Source organism: Alnus glutinosa, chromosome 10 (assembly GCF_958979055.1).
Source record: "Alnus glutinosa chromosome 10, dhAlnGlut1.1, whole genome shotgun sequence".
Lineage (NCBI taxonomy): Eukaryota > Viridiplantae > Streptophyta > Magnoliopsida > Fagales > Betulaceae > Alnus > Alnus glutinosa.
Genome location: NC_084895.1, coordinates 21,561,170 through 21,580,199, shown reverse-complemented (window position 1 = coordinate 21,580,199; position 19,030 = coordinate 21,561,170). Strand labels below are relative to the sequence as shown.

At 34.9% G+C, this 19,030-nt stretch overlaps 1 protein-coding gene across 1 annotated transcript; it reads left to right on the top strand.

Moving 5' to 3' along the window:
• The first annotated feature begins 16,278 nt into the window (after positions 1–16,278).
• Positions 16,279–17,638, top strand: LOC133879198 (phospholipase A(1) DAD1, chloroplastic-like). The gene has a single exon (XM_062317734.1). The coding sequence runs from the start codon at positions 16,298–16,300 to the stop codon at positions 17,636–17,638; it is 1,341 nt and encodes a 446-aa protein (XP_062173718.1). The 5' UTR covers positions 16,279–16,297.
• The last annotated feature ends 1,392 nt before the right edge of the window (positions 17,639–19,030 follow it).

Sequence of the window (19,030 nt, the reverse complement as noted above, 5' to 3'; positions counted from 1 at the left end):
CTGACGGCTACAAGGGCTGTTAGGTCTTAAAAATTGGCATCATTCGGTGTTTCAAATCGTGCTTGTAAATCTTTTCATCTCTCAAGTGTTTGGTGTGAAAAGACGGTATTTCTAGGGTTTTTGTTCTTGATGTCAATAGGACGTCTTGATGTCCCTTGTCTAAATGTGTTAAAAGTAATTTTGTGTGGTTTCATCAGAAGCACGTCATAAGGTCGTCATGACAATGAAGCTTAGAAAGCTACTGCATGGTTTCATCAGCAGCACGTCAAAAAGATGTCATAACAATGAAGCTCAAAAAGCTTCTGTTTGATAACATCAAAAGCATATTAGAATGCCTCCGTGACGTTAAAGCTCAAAAAAGTCATTGGTTGACATCGTCAGAAGAACTTCAGTATGCCGTCGTGACATTACTTGCCAAAACTTTCTAAGTGTTAGAAAGCTAGAGATGAAACCCTAGTTCCGTCATGACGATAAAATTAGACATTTTCTAGCATCATGACGTCGCAAGAATTGTTTGTTGATAAAAATCAGACATTTCTTTTATTTTTGAGACTTATTCCCTTAGTAATAAAAAATGAAGAACGCCATTTACCTTGGTAAGGAAGATTTTGTCATCCATTAACCTAGAACCCTTCTCGATGTTTCTCTTTCTTCACCACTGAGGATTCAAGTGAGGTTTCCTAAAAACCTTGAAGCTTTTCTCTCATTTGGATCTTGTTTTTCTTAGAATATGACCAATTATCATGACTCAAACCCACATTGTTACTTTCTTGGATTTTTACCCAACGAGACACGTTTGAACTATATCTATTTGGCACTTTTACATTCTTTATTACTTTCAACGAGTCTTCTTTCTCCTTGTTTCTCATTGTGAAGCAAGATGCGGACAAATATGTCTTGTTTGCAACTCTCTAAACTAGGTGAAGATAATTTATCAAACTCACTTCTTGTAAGTCGAGACGTGGCTTTAAGTTATGTTCTGTTTCCCCTTTCATTTTCAATTTGGCAAAAACATTATCAGTCACATTTTTCTCTATGTGCTCAAATCAAGTTGTAACACAACATATTATTTTTCTAATACAACAATGTGAAGAAAATAATTCGCTTTCTTCCATATATGTGGCCCATTAGGACTCACCCTACCAATCATTCAACACCATTCAATTACCTCATGATGTCATCACTAGATGGCACTGTAGGCGAAGAACCCATTTCTCGTGTACCATCAAATATTTGCCTATCCGTTCTCCACCTATGACTCGTTGGGAACCATCGTTTATGTCCCATCAGTTCAAAAAAAAAAAGGGATAAAAAAAGAAGAAGAAGCTTTTCTTGGTATTTTTTTCTTGACTTTTAATTTAAATGTCAGTATCCTATTTTTTATTGTGGCACATTGTTGAAAAATGTCAGAAAAAAAAAAAAAAAATCATTCCTGACCTTTTACAATGTGCTAGAATATTTAATTTTCTTGACACATAATTTTATGTGTCAGGAAAATTGTAAATTTTTTATGACATTTAAATATGCGCCAAATAATTTTATGTTTAAGGAAAATTGGTAATTTTTTTTATGACATTTAAATATGTACCAGAATATTATAATTTAATGACATATAAATTAAAATTTGTGTCATTTACGCATATGCCAGGAATTTTTTTTTGCAAAAATCGAAATGTTTTTGTTTGGTGCTTGATATTCTAGCTAGCCACACTTTTCTTTTAATAACTGACATTAAATCTTTCTTTACTCTGATAATTAGTTGATCATCTCTCTCCCTCTCACTAATCTCTCTCTTTCTCCCTCTCTCTCTCTCTCTCTCTCTCTCTCTCTCTCTCTCTCTCTCTCTCTCTCTCTCTCTCTCTCTCTCTCTCTCTCTCTCTCTCCTCTGGGACGCAGCGCTGCCCTTATCTCACTGCCACCGACGCCACCGACTCCAGCAGCTACCCTCATCTCGATCTTTAAACAAATTTTTCCATCAGTATATTATCCACCCCCCCCTCTCTCTCTCTCTCTCTCTCTCTCTCTCTCCCTTTCCTAATCTCTTCCACTACTGAGGATTTCGACTTAGGGTTTTATTCTTTTGTGAGGTAAAACCCATGATTATGTCGTAAATTAAGATTTTGTTGTATGTTCTATGTAATTTAGGTTTCGATTTAAGGTTTTATTCTTCTGTGGAGAGAGTGCATGTTCTATGTATTTTGTCCTTATTTTTTCTCTTCAAATATAATTTAACTTATTTGCCTAAGAAACAATTTGGATGTTTTGAAACTTGGGTTTGTATATTTGTTAATTTTTCTGTTTGAGAATTTTATATTTGCCATTTGCGTTGCATAGATATAAGAGGCTCTTGTCGTTGTGTCTGAATGTTGGCATTGGAATTTGGAGAGATATTGTTGCTCCTATTTCTTAATGTTCTTCTTGATGGTTTCACATAACAGCATGAAAGTGTCTGTTAAATTGTCCCAGCGACCAAGTGGAGTTTTCATTACTATATATTGCCGATTATCAAAGATTCATTGAATTATAAGTATGTTATGAGGTTTTAACAAAAAATTTCGGTAATGTGATAACTGGGTGGCAAAAGAAAAAGGATAAGAACTTGGGAAAGTGATATAGCTGAATCTGAGTTTTACTAGTCCTTCAATGATAAGAATGCATACTATGTCACAACTGCATTATTCTCACTATGTACATTCTATTTGATGCTAATCCTGTATTCCACTAATTAATGAAGGATTTTGAATTTGAAGAGCTAGAAGAAGTCTTACAGTATTATCCCCAAGGGTACCATGGAGTTGACAAGGAAGGCAGGCCAGTTTACATCGAGAGGCTTGGGAAAGCTCATCCAAGTAGGCTCATGTGCATTAGCACAATAGATCGATACTTAAAAGTACCATGTCCAAGAGTTTGAAATGGCTTTACAGGAGAAATTTTCTGCTTGTTTGATTGCAGCAAAAAGGTGGATCTATTTGACAACAACGATACTGGATGTCTAGGGCTTGTTTCTGACTATGTGAGTTTCCTCTTTTGTAGTAGCTAGTATAATACTTGGGTGTTTCTTAATTAATAGTTTGGATTGTTTTATGTTCTTTTGTTATATTAATTAAACATATGATATGTTTTCCCATGATTATTTGTTAATTTCGTTATATATATTAACAGGTTTTATAAAATTTGATTATACTGGAATTTTTCCAATATAATCAAACTTTTTTAAATTGGAAAACAAGTGTCTTGGCATATAATTTATGTGCCAGAAAACCAATCGAAACCAAAGTTTCCTGACACATAGAATATGTGCCAGGAAGCAGGAAACCAAATTTTCTGGCACATGATAACCAAATTTCTTGACACATAACTTATGTGTCAGGAAATTTTCCTGTCACATAACTTATGTGCCAGGAAACAAACATTCTCGACTACAAAGCTGCGACGTTAGAAATAGGTGAGGAATTAAAGGTTAGAAATGGTTTTTTGACCTTTAATACCTACTTCTTGACACATAATAAACGCTAAGAAAAGCCTTTTTTTCTTCTTCCATTTTTAACGATAGAGAGTGTGTATCACCATATAACAAGGACATGTATAATGCCATTTCGTACCCCACTCAGAAAAATCACCATATGCTAGTAAACCATCTACTGTCCACATTAGGGTCGTGCACATAATAAACGTTTCTTTAGAGGAGATGTTGTTGGTTGGTAGTCCTACCTCTCATAAATCCTACAACTCTAATATTAGGGGCTCTAGATACACATCTATCTTGAAAGAATGTGAGCACGGGCCTGAATTAAACAACGATTACATGATAGATGTATTTTTCATGCACATCCTATGAGGTAAATTGTAAGGTACCAACATATATAACTGGACAAGTATTGAAGTTAGTGCTCAAGTTACCGAAATGATTAAATCCATCTGATGCTAACCTAAGCTTGACATTGCAAGGGAAAGATTCACAATCTCGATGTTGTGAATGACATGCCTTCCAGGCTAGACCAACGACCATATGTTTTAGTACTCCTATCATCTGTGCGAATCTCAGCATGTCGCTTCACGCGTTCTAAGGTTTTCGTGACATAAATAGTCTTTTCAATCTTGGTTTCACCGCAATACCTTCTCCAGTTTTCTTTTTGTTTTTTGATACGACTCATCAGCTTTACTCATGTCTAGCTTCCACTTTGACTCTCTGCACACGCCTATACAAGTTTCTAACTTCTCGTTATTCTTTCAAAATAACATACAATCATTACGACAAGTTGGAATCTTCTCAAACCCAAGCCCTAACTCGCTTATGTACTTCTTCGCCTCATATGCACCTTAATTTAGGCAACGATGCTTCCGGTGGAATCATATTATTGAGAAATTCAAGCAACCATGTAAATGAGGTGTTTCTCCATTCACCCATATACTTCAAATTATATAGACCTACAATAGCACTAAATCTACTATGTTTCGTGCACCCTTGGTATAGTAGCTTATAAGCATCTTTTAACAAGTCATAAAACTTTCTAGCCTCCTCACTAGGAACTTGTTAATCTTCGTGTAAAACTTTAATTACCATCCACACCCGTTTCAGGCCCACCTTCAACTGGTACTCCAGCATCATCCGTAGGAAAAACCTCATATAACATGGCATGAAACTGGAGCCTTCATGTATTGGCTCATTATTAACAGCGGTGTTAGTAGCTATATAGGCAGACTAGAAGCAAGTACAAGCAGTTCTCCATGAGCACACCAACATGTGTAACCCAGACAAATCCCAGCTGTTATCAAATGATCGTACACCTCATTGGATGCCAATGTCTTGCGATGATTGACACACTTCTTACATGGACAACAAATGGGCTTGTTTGTATTCTCCTCCCCACATGCAAACCTAAAAAAAAAGTCAATAACACCAGCGAAATACTCTCTCGACTGTCTACCCTTTGTCATTTTTCTGCATTTTGCTCTAGTTGATTCTCATCATTAAACATGTCCTCTAAGACGGCATTATCAAGGATACCCGAGAATGCCTCCATAAGTAGGATAAAAATATATATGGACATCACTAAATAAATATTAAGCTCCCCCATTAATATTGACCGATAATCTCGTGGTGGCAGTACAATATTCTATAATCCAGGAAAAAACCAAAGTATCAGAAAAATATGGCAGTAGACAAAATATCTTGGTAACTCCTCAACTATATAGACAATCTTTTCTTGGTTACATTTATTGCTGGTCAAAATATCTTAACCTGCACATACACATGAATATCGTAACCAAAGTTAATTACAAAGTCAAATAATTATACGTACATGAATAGTTACATATCAACATTAAGCAATATTCAGCATTCCTATATATAGTTATAGATCACATCTGTTTAAGTGCTCGGTTGATTTATATTGACCAAAAAATGAAAAAAAAATTGATGGGAGTCAAATCTTGGCAACAGAAACTTTTTAAAATTTTTTTTTTCTTGTACATTTTTTTTTGTACAATTAATTAATAGAATGATCTATTTATAATTGAATGGGGCCAAAAAAAAATACGAAAAAAATATTATTTTACATAAATAAAAATATAGTAACGTACAATAATATCAAAAATATGAGGAGAATATTCTCGTCATATATGAAGAATATTATGAAAATATTCTAACAATTATAGGGGGATCATTTAATTTAGAGGATCGATGATGAGATGATGAGAGAGGTCTTTGTGTGAGTAATTAACTCGATCATAGATCTAAGAAGCCTCTAATAAAATAAAAACAAAAAAAGAAATATTCTATGGACCACAAAATAATTATAAAAATCTGTGCTAGATACCCATCACTGCTAGAAATCGCATCGGTGATTAATTTCCTTACATTGATGGAAAAAATGCAATGATTGCCTTCATATATAATAAATATGGCAGTAGCTGGTACAGTTGCCCTTTAAGGAGTGGATGCTTTGCAGCCACATACAAAGGTATATGCACGTCAACTCAACTACTTAGCAACAAAACTCGCAATTCCATTACGGTGTATTTTCCTTTTGGAGACATATCCGCCCTGTTTGACAATGGCTACATTTGAATCTGCTCATGGGGAAACGATAGAGAGGGGACATTTATCCGTCCCTCTCTCTCTTTTTTATTATTAAAAAAATTAATTTCAATAGAAAAAAAGGATTAAAAACAAAAAAAAAGTATACTTTTACTTTTGATATTGGTTTTTTTAATAATAAAAATGAGAGAGGGGACGGATGAATGTCCCCTCTCTATCATTTCCCCTGCTCCTGAGAAGAGCAACAGATGATTATCATGATTTAAAGGAAAATGGCCCTACGATTACGATTACCAATTTATAGGAACATCTCATGCCATTTGCTGTTTTTGATCTCCCACGTACGTAAAGAAGCAATCAGAAGAGAAAGGGTCTACTGGCCCTTTATTTTGCACCGGAAACGAGTTTAAAGTAAAATGGCCTACCTATTTATGGGAGCAATTCAATCATTTCCAGCATTTTTTCGGTCCCAGATCTAAGGAAGCTAGGGAATCAAAAAGCTTTGTACCTTTATTGCTGCACAGCTAGGAAATGAGTCCAATCATTATTTTTCTTTGATAACATAAAATATTCAATCATAGAGGTTTTCAAAGGGGTACATATGCTGGCCGTCAATTTTCACCCAATAAAGGGCGGCAGCTAGCAGCTAGAAGCCTAGAACCATAATCGTAATGAATCTATTCATCATTTATTTCGGTTGGCATTGCTTATTTGGTTGGTAAGTAAAATAAAAAATAATTGATGTGATATAAAATTTGAGAATGTTTTATAAAAATGTAAAAATATTTTATTTTGTAGTAAATTTTTTTATTTGAATTATAATAAAAAAATATTAATATGCTGTAAAAAGTATAAAAAAGTTATAATGTTTATTATTTTATTTTTAGGAAGAAGTGAAAAGTGTGTTAGAAAATTTACACTTGCTTGCCAAACAGGCACATGAGATTGTTAAGTACTATTTAAGTACAAGGCTGACAATTTTTTTTATAGAATTTACAAATTTGATATGAATTTAATATAAAATTAGTGGGATATGATTGAAGAACTTAATTGATTTAATTAAATAGGTCGGATTATAATCTTATATCTAAGGCGGAGGGATGGGGTCGAGAGGGGGCATCTAACCCCACTCACCTCCTAAAAAAATCTCTTTACCCTAGTATTATTTTTTTCTAATACTTATGGAATGCCCCCTCAGCCATTCATAATGGGCAAACTTGCCCACTTTGCCGTGAGTTTTATTTTATTTTTTTCTTTCTGTCATAGCTCATAAATATTTCTCATGTCTGTAACTAGGTCAAAAAAACACTAGAGTTCAAAGGTTGAAGAAGGGACGAAGGTCGAAGATAAGCCTACGATTTTTTTCCTCGTCCAAAACGCACTATTTAGAAGTAGAGGTCAGAATTTTTTTAAAAAAAGTCAAAAGAGTCAAGTCTCATTCTCAACCACTACAAGCCAGATAAAAGCTAGAATATAAAAAGAATTGTTTAATATAAATAAATCATTAAATAATTTGAGTACACAGCTTACACGATGAAACAGTACTTATTTAACAACTACAACTCAACAGACCACATGCAGCTACAAGCCTAGGATGGATAGGATCAGATCAAGATGCTCTACTTTCTCCCTTTTTTTTAAAAAAATAAAAAATACTCTACTTTTCAACATACTTTTTAAAATAATAAATCTCATTTATCACTAACATATAGTTTAGAAATCAACTTTTAAAAATAAAATTTGATAAGTATAGTACTTCTCCAAATAAAAAGTAAATTAAAGTATTAAACTGTGAGGCTTAACTAGTGGGATGATCTTGTGACTTGTTGTTTGAAAAAAAAAATCATGCAGCGATTTTAAGGTATAAAGACTCGTTTAGGATAACTAAATTAAATTGTAAGTTACATTTATATGTTTTAAAAAATAATTAAATTTTGATAAATTATTTATTTCTTGCGTTAGTTAAAATTTTTAATTAATTTTTGTTCCATTTTAATTTTTTTTTATTCATTAAAAAAAAAAAATTCTTGACCCGCTACCTAAAATCCTGGCTCCGCCACTACTTATATCCATACTTTAACACAACTTGAACCCGACACACAAATAAAAATTGCAACATCTATGGGAGAATAGTGGAATAAAATAATTTGTAGCTTTCTCATTAACTCTATAGATATGCTTTTCATTAATATATGCATTTTGTTAGGCCATGCGCACGAGTAGTATATTAGGACTAAATCCGAAATATTCAAAGGTGAATCTTTCTCTTAGAGAGAGAGAGTCTCGTTTTTCTTCGTCTAGAGAGAGAGAGTTTCTGAGAGTTGGTTTCTCCGGGGGAGGGAGGCCTCACGCCTCCTTCCTCCTGGTGGTGCTTTTTCCTCTAGCTTCTTTGTGAGTTTAAGTGGTTTTTGTGTCCCCTGGCTTGTTCTAGTGGGAATTTTTGTTTCCCCCAGCTAATTTTTGGTGGTGGCTGTTATTTTCCTAGCTGTTGGGGCTATGGAGTTTGTTTATTTGTGCTTTGGTTGTTGTTTTCTTCTTTGTTTCAACAGATACATTTTGTTTTAAGTCGTCTTTGGGAGTGGCCGTCGTTCGTGTTTTCCGGCATTCTTTTGAGTTAGATTTACGTGGTTACGCCGGAGATCTTGCGACAAGATCCCCCCTGTGTTGTTCGCCGTCAGCATCTGTTCCCGCCGCCTCAACCTCCGGCGGTGTCGAACCTCCACGCTCGGAGTGTGGCTTGCACACGTCGAGGTGTGGCTTGATTGTGTGGGCCACGTGCCCCTTTCCGGCCGGCTGGGTGGTGTTTTCGGGAATGATTGTTGATTGTTTGCAGCAGGGGAGGCCTGGGTGCGGCGCACACGCCAGTGTCAGGGTGGTTCCTCCACTTGCCGACTTAGCATTTTGTTTTTTGTTTTGTACTGTATATTCTTCCTTACTTTCATTGTTTACTTTTGTAATGAGCTAAAAATTATTTGGGCATTTTGGTGGCTTGGTAACTAGACCAGGCCCTTTCATTTTACGGGGTTGTTCTTCATTGTTAAGAGATGGTCAAATGTTTGTTCCTGTAATTTTAGCTTGTTGCTCTGGTAACTGCTTCAAACTAGGCTTGTTCCTGGCTTAGTGTTTAGGGATTCTTTATCTCTACTCACTATCTTAGGCCTTCGGGCTTCTGTTGTTGTAGTTCGGGGACTGTGTCATTTGCCTTTAGGCTAATGTATTTGGGTCTGTGTTATTTGCCTTAGGGTTGATGTATTTGCATTCGGGCTGTTATGGTTTGAATGAATGTCCCGTTCAAAAAAAAAAAAAAGACTAAATCCGAAATCCCTCTTCCATTTCCAACGTGTTCTTAATATGTGCTTAAATGTCTGTAGTATAATTGCACGTTTAATGGAAGTATATACAGGGGGCGTCCCTTTCCGAGTAAAGCTTACGTCTTGTATGCAAAATCCAAATCGTAAGTAAATATTTATAGATTATTAAAGTATTGATTAAATGATTAAATTTATTTATTCTTATTACCTTAAACTTTTAGGATATATGATGATTTAACATGGCATCAGAGCCAATATATATATATATAGAGTTTTCGATTAATAGCACACTAGGGCTTTAAGAAATGACTTTCATGAGCCTATCTTTCTCTAAGTATGACCTGTCATTTTCTCTCCTTTTTTTTTTTTTTTTTTTTTTTTTTCTCTGAATTGAAAGTTTTTTTTGTCAATATAGTAAAATAAAATCTTTTCAATTAAAGCCCCAATAAATATGCAACGTATTAGGCTTAACCATATAATAATTAACTAGTGTTGACTCACTATCATAAATACACCATTGGTATTAATCTTACGTTATGATAAATTTTTCGGATGTTAAATGGGCTCTCTTATAGGAACATCAATAATCACATATATTTTATTTCTAATCATCATGTTAGGAATTTTGAAAGCTAAATGATGTAAATGAAAATTTGCAAATACTTTTATAGTATTCATGCTAATCTAGCATGACATAACTAACATAAGTGTTAGATGCTAATTCTTTTTTTGAACTAGAACAATCAACAAAGGGCACCGCTTATCAGATATAATATTCATGTTTTCATCAGCTTTAATTCAATCAAGAAGCACCTTCATCACTTGATTTTTTATTTTTTCGTTTTAATAAATGAAATTGTATATCATGTCTTAAAAAAAAAATCAAGGCATGCGAATCAAAATTTAAGAAGTCACAGCGAAGCCAACGGTTTTACTCCTAGATCCTCTAAAATAGGCTAAGTCACCATATACCAACTGGGTGTCATGAAAACGATCAATTCAACATCCACACCCATCTCTTCCTCATACCATGTGCTTACCTGCAAGAATATTCAGCAAAGTGATATTCTTTGCACACAATTAGCAATGTCTATGTTTTTTTTTCTCTCTCTCTCTCTCTCTCTCTCTCTCTCTCAACATGAGTAATCACTTACTTTTGTTATTATTAATCATCGTGAATGTTCTCTAACAAACTCATCACAACACAATAAAAAGTGCTAAATTCTAAAAATCCATAAAAGACTCAACTTTTATTGCAAGATTCGTGACCCAACAAGAAAATGTTATTTGACAAACAAATTAAATAACACAAATTTGAGTTTAAACAATTGAAAACTCTTTTTGTCAAAATATCTTCGCTTCCAATAACTACATGTGAAATAAAGCTTTTCTTCTAATAAATGAATCAATTATCAAATATTTTTTCACAATAGAGTCTTTATATTTCCACCCAATTATTGATTTTATCTTTTTCGTATGTGAATACCTCAAACTCTGGCAGTATTTGACTTCTCATAAATTTAAATACTACTGTTATGGTCATAATAAAATTTTTTGTGCAACCATCAATAGATTCAACGTTTAAGATTGTTGGAAATAATTTTGGATGGTACACAAAATTCTTGTTGAAATAAAATTATATTAGTCTGAAAATTAACAATAAAATAAATAAAATATAAGAGATGAAATTAAAATATGGAAAGAACTTATAAAACTATAGAATTATGGAAGAATGTTGTCCTTAGAAATTAATTTGTGCCTCCCGGAGTATATTACTTGGTGCGATAGGATCCCTTGACACGCAATCTCACGAGATTAGATTATAACTAGCATCTATCTTCATTAAGAATGCAATTCCAATAAAAAGGCTAATAGAATAACCCATAACCTTTCTTGAGGAATGATAATTCTATAATTGTTTTAGAGCAATAGAATAAATACAACTAGTGTATATAAAAATATGTATATCAAATGCTCTATCCCATGCCTTTATATAGAAGTGAAAGTTTAGCTTAAGTGAAAAGAAGCAAACGCTTTTTTTTCTTTTTTTCTCTTTTCATATAAAATCTAGCTAGCTAGTATCCAAATGTATTGAAAGAACTTTATGACCAAATAGTAATATGTCTAATTTATGACCAAATTCATGTCAAAAAAAAAAAAAATTATGACCAAACGGTCAAAACAATTGAGGAAGAAAAAAAAAACAATAAAACTTGTTAATGACCAACGATCATAACATTAAACTTGTTGAAATAGTTTTTTATTTTTTATTTATTTTTTTTTATTTTTCCATAAAAACTCATGAGGTGTTCTGTCACATCTTACTCGATCGATCAGTCTCAATATATTGCACAAGCGTGTTAACTGTTAAGAATGTATTATATAATATTTTTAGACTAAAAATGTTTGAAAAAGTTATTATAGTGTGTAGTTTTATCCAATTCAATTTTAATCCCATAAGATATAGATTATACCATAAATATATGTTCTTTTATCAAATGAAGGAAGCCAACAAGGATGTTTCAGAAACAACGTACGTTCAATCAATAAACTTAACCCAATTTGGAAATACATGCCTTAATATATATGTACTCAAGAAATTCAGATAATTCAAAACAATCTGATGTTACTTGGTTTTCGTTGACAAGAAGCTGCTAGCTAGCTAGAAGTGTTGGACACCCGGCTTGAAATCATATGGTAATTAGGTTACCTTTTCGCCAGAGTAATCTCCAAATTGTTTTTCCAGAAACATAAAATAGAAAAATGTTCTGTTCCAACCCATATAGGATGCTTCATGTTCTAAATTATGCATGCAAACTTATATATCAAGTTCACTCTAGCAATAAAAACACTATGCGTAAGAAGGAAGACCAACTCAATAGGGAAACATTGAGGCAAAATTATTCCGTAAGTTGAACCAAGTCAGAAATGAGAGAATTAACTATATAGGGGTAAAATATGAAGATATGAGGAAAATAATAGAATCTCATAGAGAAACTTAACAGTCTGTTTGGCACTAGAATTTCGCATACTTTACCCGTTGCTGCTGAAGCTTTGGGAGCCCTACATACTGTAGAGTTTTCCAAAGACCTGGGTCTGAGACAAATTGTATTGGAGGGTGATACGCTACAAATAGTTAATGATGTTAAGTCAAGTAGATGATGCTAGAGTAGATATGAACATTTAGTGAACGAAACTCGAGACATGCTTAATTAAAATGATGCTGGTTTGGCAAATAGTTTATGTCAAAAGAGTGGAAAACTCTGTTGCTCATGATTTAACCAAAGCAACAATTAAACACGTCATATATCAAATTTGAATGGAAGACTTTCTTATTTGTATTTTTCTTATATTGTTTTGTTAAAGCGAAATGCTTTTGTTTTATGAGATGAATAATATAGGTATTTTTTTTTTAAAAAAGAAAAAGAAAAAAAAATGTGTTTCTTGATATATATATATATATAGGCCCGAAGAAGTCTGGGGTGTTTGGTAAAGATTTTTGAAGAGTTTTTTTTTTTTTAATAGTAATAAAAAGTGATTAATGTAATTTAAAATTTTTTCTATTGAAAAATTAAAAAGTTTTGTTTTGCAGTGTTTTTTTATTATTATTATTTGAATAGTAATAAAAAAATATTTGATATAATATAAAAAGTGAGAAAAATTAAAATATTTTGAAGTTCTTTTATTTAGGAGAAATATAAAAAAAAAAAAAGAAAAAAGAAAAAAAGAAAAGAGAATATGATAGTGTTATGCAATACGTATCTTGCATGAATCACTTCCCTTACCAGACATAGTCGCGAAAACTCCTCCGTCTTGTGTCTACGTGGACAGTAAAAGGCTCCTTTTAACTGCCAAACGCAGCGTTAAAAGAGTTCACCGGCTAGTGTTGAGCCGTGCCGAGCCGAGCGGGGAAGAGGAGGATACGATACATTTTGTTCTCACGTGCCAGGCATAACTCCGATTCTGTCGGAAAGAAAGGTTTGTCGTTTAGCGTTTTAAAAATTACGGCCAAGTCAAAGACTCCAGCTTGATTGGATGTGGATCGTCGCATGTGAGTGGGAACCCCATTTCCAATCATCCTATCGTTCATCACCAAAACCGTGGAACCCAGTGCAGTTTTTCCAGTTACTACTTACTAGTCCCTACCAACCATAGCTACGTAACTCTCTCTCTCTATCTCTCTGCGCGCAAAGCACACGCACCGTCTGCAAGTACCATATTGAGACCAATTAAAAAAAAAACGACAAAGACTTTCATACCCTTAAAGTACCGCATTAAAGATTTAAAGTCTTACATTGGCATTGGCTTGTGTGAAAGTCTTCCAGCAGCTTCCTATAATTAGGTAAAGTTTTTCCAAATTTTGGTTAAATTTTTATTTTTTTATTTTTATTTTTATATTAGCTATTATTTTTTCTTGACATTTCACTTTCTATTAATATATATATATATATAATTTTTTTTTCTTCCTTTTGTTGAGTACCGTATCCATTTTGTGAAAAACTCCTCCAAATTAGAGATAAGTTGTGAACATTCACAATAGGATATTCATTACCATTTTAATTAGTCAGAATGTTAAAATAAAGAGGAAATACTATGCATTGAGAAATGTTATTTAGTATATTTGGGTAGTTCTCTCATCATTGAATCTGTAGAACCCACACAGAATTCATTTATAAGTTCTACAGATTTAATGGTTAATTTTCAAATAGGAGGATAGGAGAGTACAAAAAAGCATTTCTCCTCTGCATTAGGCTCACTGAAGCGATGAAATTTTTGGTGAGCACTGTTTACTAACAAATTAAAGAAAAAAAAACATTAAAATATATGGGAGTGTGAAATGCTTGTTTGGAGAAAGAATAAAGAAATATTTGAAAATGAATATTTAAATGGAATAATAAAATGGATAGCTAAAATGCTAAGCGTGATGTACGTACTATAAAAAAATTAATTTGCTAAAATAGAGAGATGTATTTATTTTTTATTTTTTTATTGTTAAAATAAAGAGTAAATTTGATAAGACTCATGAATGCTAGCTAAAAGGAGGTTTTTAGTAATTTTTTTAGGGTTAAATACATACTTGCCCTCTGTTCTTTGCAAACTTTATTTTTTGCCCCTTTAGTTTTACTTTTTATTATAAGTGGTACCTGTGCTATGGGAAAAAATGTAAATGGTACATCCGTCTATTTTTTCATTCAAAACTAATAGAAATCCACGTCAGCGCCATGTGGTACCATTCAAAATATGACACGTGGCAATATATATATATATATATATATAGATTTTTTTTTTTTAATTTTAAGGCTTTTTTTTTTTTAAAAAAATAATAATAATTTTTGGGGTGACTGAGCTACCCCTTTTGGGTGGCTAAACTACCCCGGTGGCCCATGGGGGTGATTTAGCCACCCTCAAAGGCAAAACAGGAAGCAAAAAAATTTGAGAGTTTTGTCTTGGGGGTGACTGAACCACTCTTGTAGGCCACGGGGGTGGTTCGCCCACCCCCATACAGGCCGATCTGGGGGTGGCCGAACCACCCCCGTGGGCCATGGGGGTGGTTTGGCCACCCTCAAGGGCAAAACGGGAAGCAAAAAAATTTGATGGTTTTGTCTTGGGGGTGGCCAAACCACCCTCGTGGCCCATGGGGGTGGTTCGTCCACCCCAAGGGTAAAATGGAAAACAAAAAAATTTGAGGGTTTTGCCTTGGGGTGGCCGAACCACCCCCAGGCCAAATGGGGTGGTTGGCCACCCTCTTATGGTCCAAAAGGGGTGGCTGAGCCACCTCTACAATTCTTTTTTTTTTTTTTTTTTTTTTTTTTTTTAAAAAAAAAAGCCTCAAAATTTAAAAAAAAAAAAAAAAAGGAAAAAAAGTGTAGTCACGTGTCGCATTTTAAATGGTGCCACGTAGTACTGATGTGAATTTTTGTTCGCTTTGGATGAAAAAAAAAAAAAAAAACGGAGGTACCATTTGCATATTTTCCCATAGCACATGTATTACTTATGATAAAATGTAAAATTAAATGGGCAAAAAATAAAGTTTGCGAACCACAGGGGCAATTTTTCATTTAACCTAATTTGTTTATTTTTTTCTACCTGACCTAACCAAATTAGTTAAAAAGTAACTTTCTTATTTGTTTATTGGGAAAAATAAATATATCCCATTCAAACTACCATTCAATTGTCAATGTTCTATATATTTAAACTACTAATTGTGTCAATATTCCCCTCTCAAACTACTAAAAAATGCTCATGTCTTTCTTAAGACCAACAAAAAGACAAAAATGACCATAATTTTTTTTGAATAAGACAAAAATGCCCTTCTAAATTTGAAAAAAAAAACCAAAAAAAAAATAATAATAAATAAGAACTAATTTTTTTTTTTTTTTTAAAAAAAGTAAAGAAATTAACGAAAAAAATATTTAAAAAAAAGAAGGATTTTTTTTTTTTAAATAAAATAAAATGAATAAATAACTGATTTTTTTTTTTAAAAAAAAGAAATCGAAAAAAAAGAAAACCAATTATTTTTTTTTTGTACAACTTTTTGTTATTTTGTTATTTTTTATTTAATTTCAATAATTTTATGAAGGGCATTTTTGTTATTAAAGAGAATATTGACATTTTTAAGTAGTTTAAGAATGACATTGATTCAATTGGTAATTTAAGAGGGGCATCGACAATATTGAGGTAATAATTTAAGAAGGTTATTTGTAATTTTTTTTCTTATTTATTTTTTATAATAGATTTCAATTTCAATTAAAAGCAATTTCTCTGGCTCTCATTCTCTCTAATCACTGTGCACTTTTTCTAGTTATAAAAGATCTCTCTCTCTCTATGAGATCCGCAAAGAGCAACTGGAAAGCGTAAACACATTTTTCTCTCTTCTACACCCTCCAAGCCACGACTCTCATTTCTCACACAAAACCCTCAAAATCCTGCTAGTTGTTCCGCTACAATGAGGCTCTCAATTATGAGACCGCACCTACGCCCATGCACACGCCTCCCTCACTTTCCCCTCCGCTGCTGCACCGCCACCGTCACTACTCAACCACCGACCCTCGACAACAAGACAGTGAAGAACTTGGAGCGTTTACTCGACCCCATTGACACCACCACCGCCACCTCCCCTTACCGGTTCATGCCCGTTCCGGTCAAGCTCGGTGATAAATGGAGGGAATACCAAGGTATTAGCAACTGGGAGGGCTTGCTCGACCCCCTCGACGACAATCTACGCAGCGAGATTCTCCGGTACGGCAAGTTCGTCGAAGCTACGTACAACTCCTTTGACTTCGACCCCTCCTCACCTTCATACGCCAACTCCCTCTTCACCAGAAGCTCGTTTTTCGAACGAGCTGGGATTCCTGACACTGGTTACCGTTTGACAAAATATCTACGTGCAACGTCGGGTATCCAGCTGCCACGTTGGATCGAAAAGGCCCCCAGCTGGGTCGCCACCCAGTCGAGCTGGATAGGCTATGTGGCAGTCTGTCAAGACAAAGACGAAATCGCCAGACTTGGACGCCGAGATGTGGTCATTGCCTACAGAGGCACTGCCACATGCTTGGAATGGCTCGAGAATCTCCGAGCCACCCTGACCCACCTTCCAAGTAACAGCTCGGTCGGGTGCGGACCCATGGTGGAGAGCGGGTTCCTGAGCCTGTACACGTCAGGAAGCGCGGGCTCCCCGAGCCTCCAAGACATGGTACGTGGGGAAATCTCCAGAATCCTCCAATCCTACGGCGACGAGCCGCTGAGCTTGACCATCACAGGGCACAGCCTCGGCGCGGCGCTAGCGACGCTCACCGCGTACGACATCAAGACCACCTTCAAGCGGGCGCCGCTCGTCACCGTCATATCCTTCGGCGGTCCACGTGTCGGCAACCGGAGCTTCAGGCTGCAGGTAGAAAAGCAAGGCACCAAAGTCCTACGCATCGTAAACTCTGACGACCTTATAACAAAAGTACCAGGTTTCGTGATCGACGATGACCAAGACGAAGTGTCGTCGAACAAACGGGAAAATGTCAACGTGGCCGCTGGGCTTCCCAGCTGGATCCAGAAATGCGTGGAGGACACCCAGTGGGTGTACGCCGAGGTAGGGAGGGAGCTACGGCTGAGCAGCAAGGACTCCCCTTACGTCAACGGCTTCAACGTAGCCACGTGTCACGATCTCAAGACGTACCTCCACCTGGTCGACGGCTTCATCAGCTCCACGTGTCCGTTCAGAGCCTCCGCTAAAATGGTGCTCGACAATTGTCGGAGGAAAAAAAACACCCAGCTCCAGAAAAACAACTCTTAAGACTTGATAATAATTCTTCCCCATACACGCCCGTACAATTGTACTTCTTCAAAAAAAATTTGTACATACATGTAGCGTACGTATATATGAGTATGACTGACGCCATTTCCGACAAGATTCCGGAGGTGCATACAAGTCGTCCCGATATTCATTCTTTGTAACAACAAAAGCTAGAAATCCACATTTTGGTGTTCATGGCGTCATGTCGATCGACAGAGTTTGTTTATATGTATATACATATATGTATGGTGAACAAAATTTCTGTTGTTTGTATGACATTAACATGGTTAGAATCAGGGACGGAGCCAGAAGTTCTTACGGGCAGGGGCCAAGGGCCGAAATTTTTTTTTGGGTAGGGGCAAGTAAGCTAAATTTTATTTTTTACCTTAAATTTTTTAATTTTTTAGATTATTTTTTTTTTCTCACCTTTAAATTTTTTTTTTTTAGGAAATTTGGGGGGGGCCATGGCCCCTGCCAGCCCCCCCCCCCCCCTCCCTCCGTCCCTGGTTAGAATGATAAACCTCGGTGGGATTGGGGGGTTCTGGTTTGGTTTAACTTGCACGGAGACGGCACCGTGTAGCACGTTAGCAGTTTGGCGGGATGCCCAAAAAGGGGACCGTTGTATTTTTTCGTTTGGGCTGACCAGGGAACGTGTTGACGAAATTGCCCCTCGCACCGACCATATTTACATGCACCGACCCGTTACCTAGCAACCACTGAACCACATGCCGCTATTTTTTATTCGATTGTCTAACCGACCAAGGACATAGGTTGAAAATGGGAAACTCGATCGTACGTTGAACCGGCTAAATTAATTAATTTCCTGCTGCATGGCACGTACACAACCATGACTCACCCAATAAGCATGATTCACATATATATTTCGGTTCTTACTTTGATTCATCTTTTTTGACTTCCTTACGATTTTGTTATATATTCTTGTCATTCGTTTCCACGATACCTCCGTCTGATCGAGAGACTAAATGCATAGGCAAAAGAAATGGAATACAGCTACTAATTACCAAGCAGAATTTTTATTTTATATATATAAATATGTGTGTGTGGTTTTAAATTAAGTCTATACTTCATTACAAATTTATGCGGATGAAAAATAATAAATTTAAGGGAAAATTTTATTTATAATGCTTGGTTTTGTTTTGTTTTATTTTATTTTATTTTATTTTTACAATTAAGTATCTAAAATTTAAAAAGTGTCAATTTAGAATATCCATATTTTAATTTGTTTCAATTCAATCATCCGTTAGAATTTTCCGTTAAATCTTATCTTTTTTTTTAAAAGATTCAGGCGTGGATATTTTTATAAATTTCGTTAAATTCTAATTAACACCTAAATCTTTGCAATTTTATTTTATTTTTTTAAAGGCATTTTAA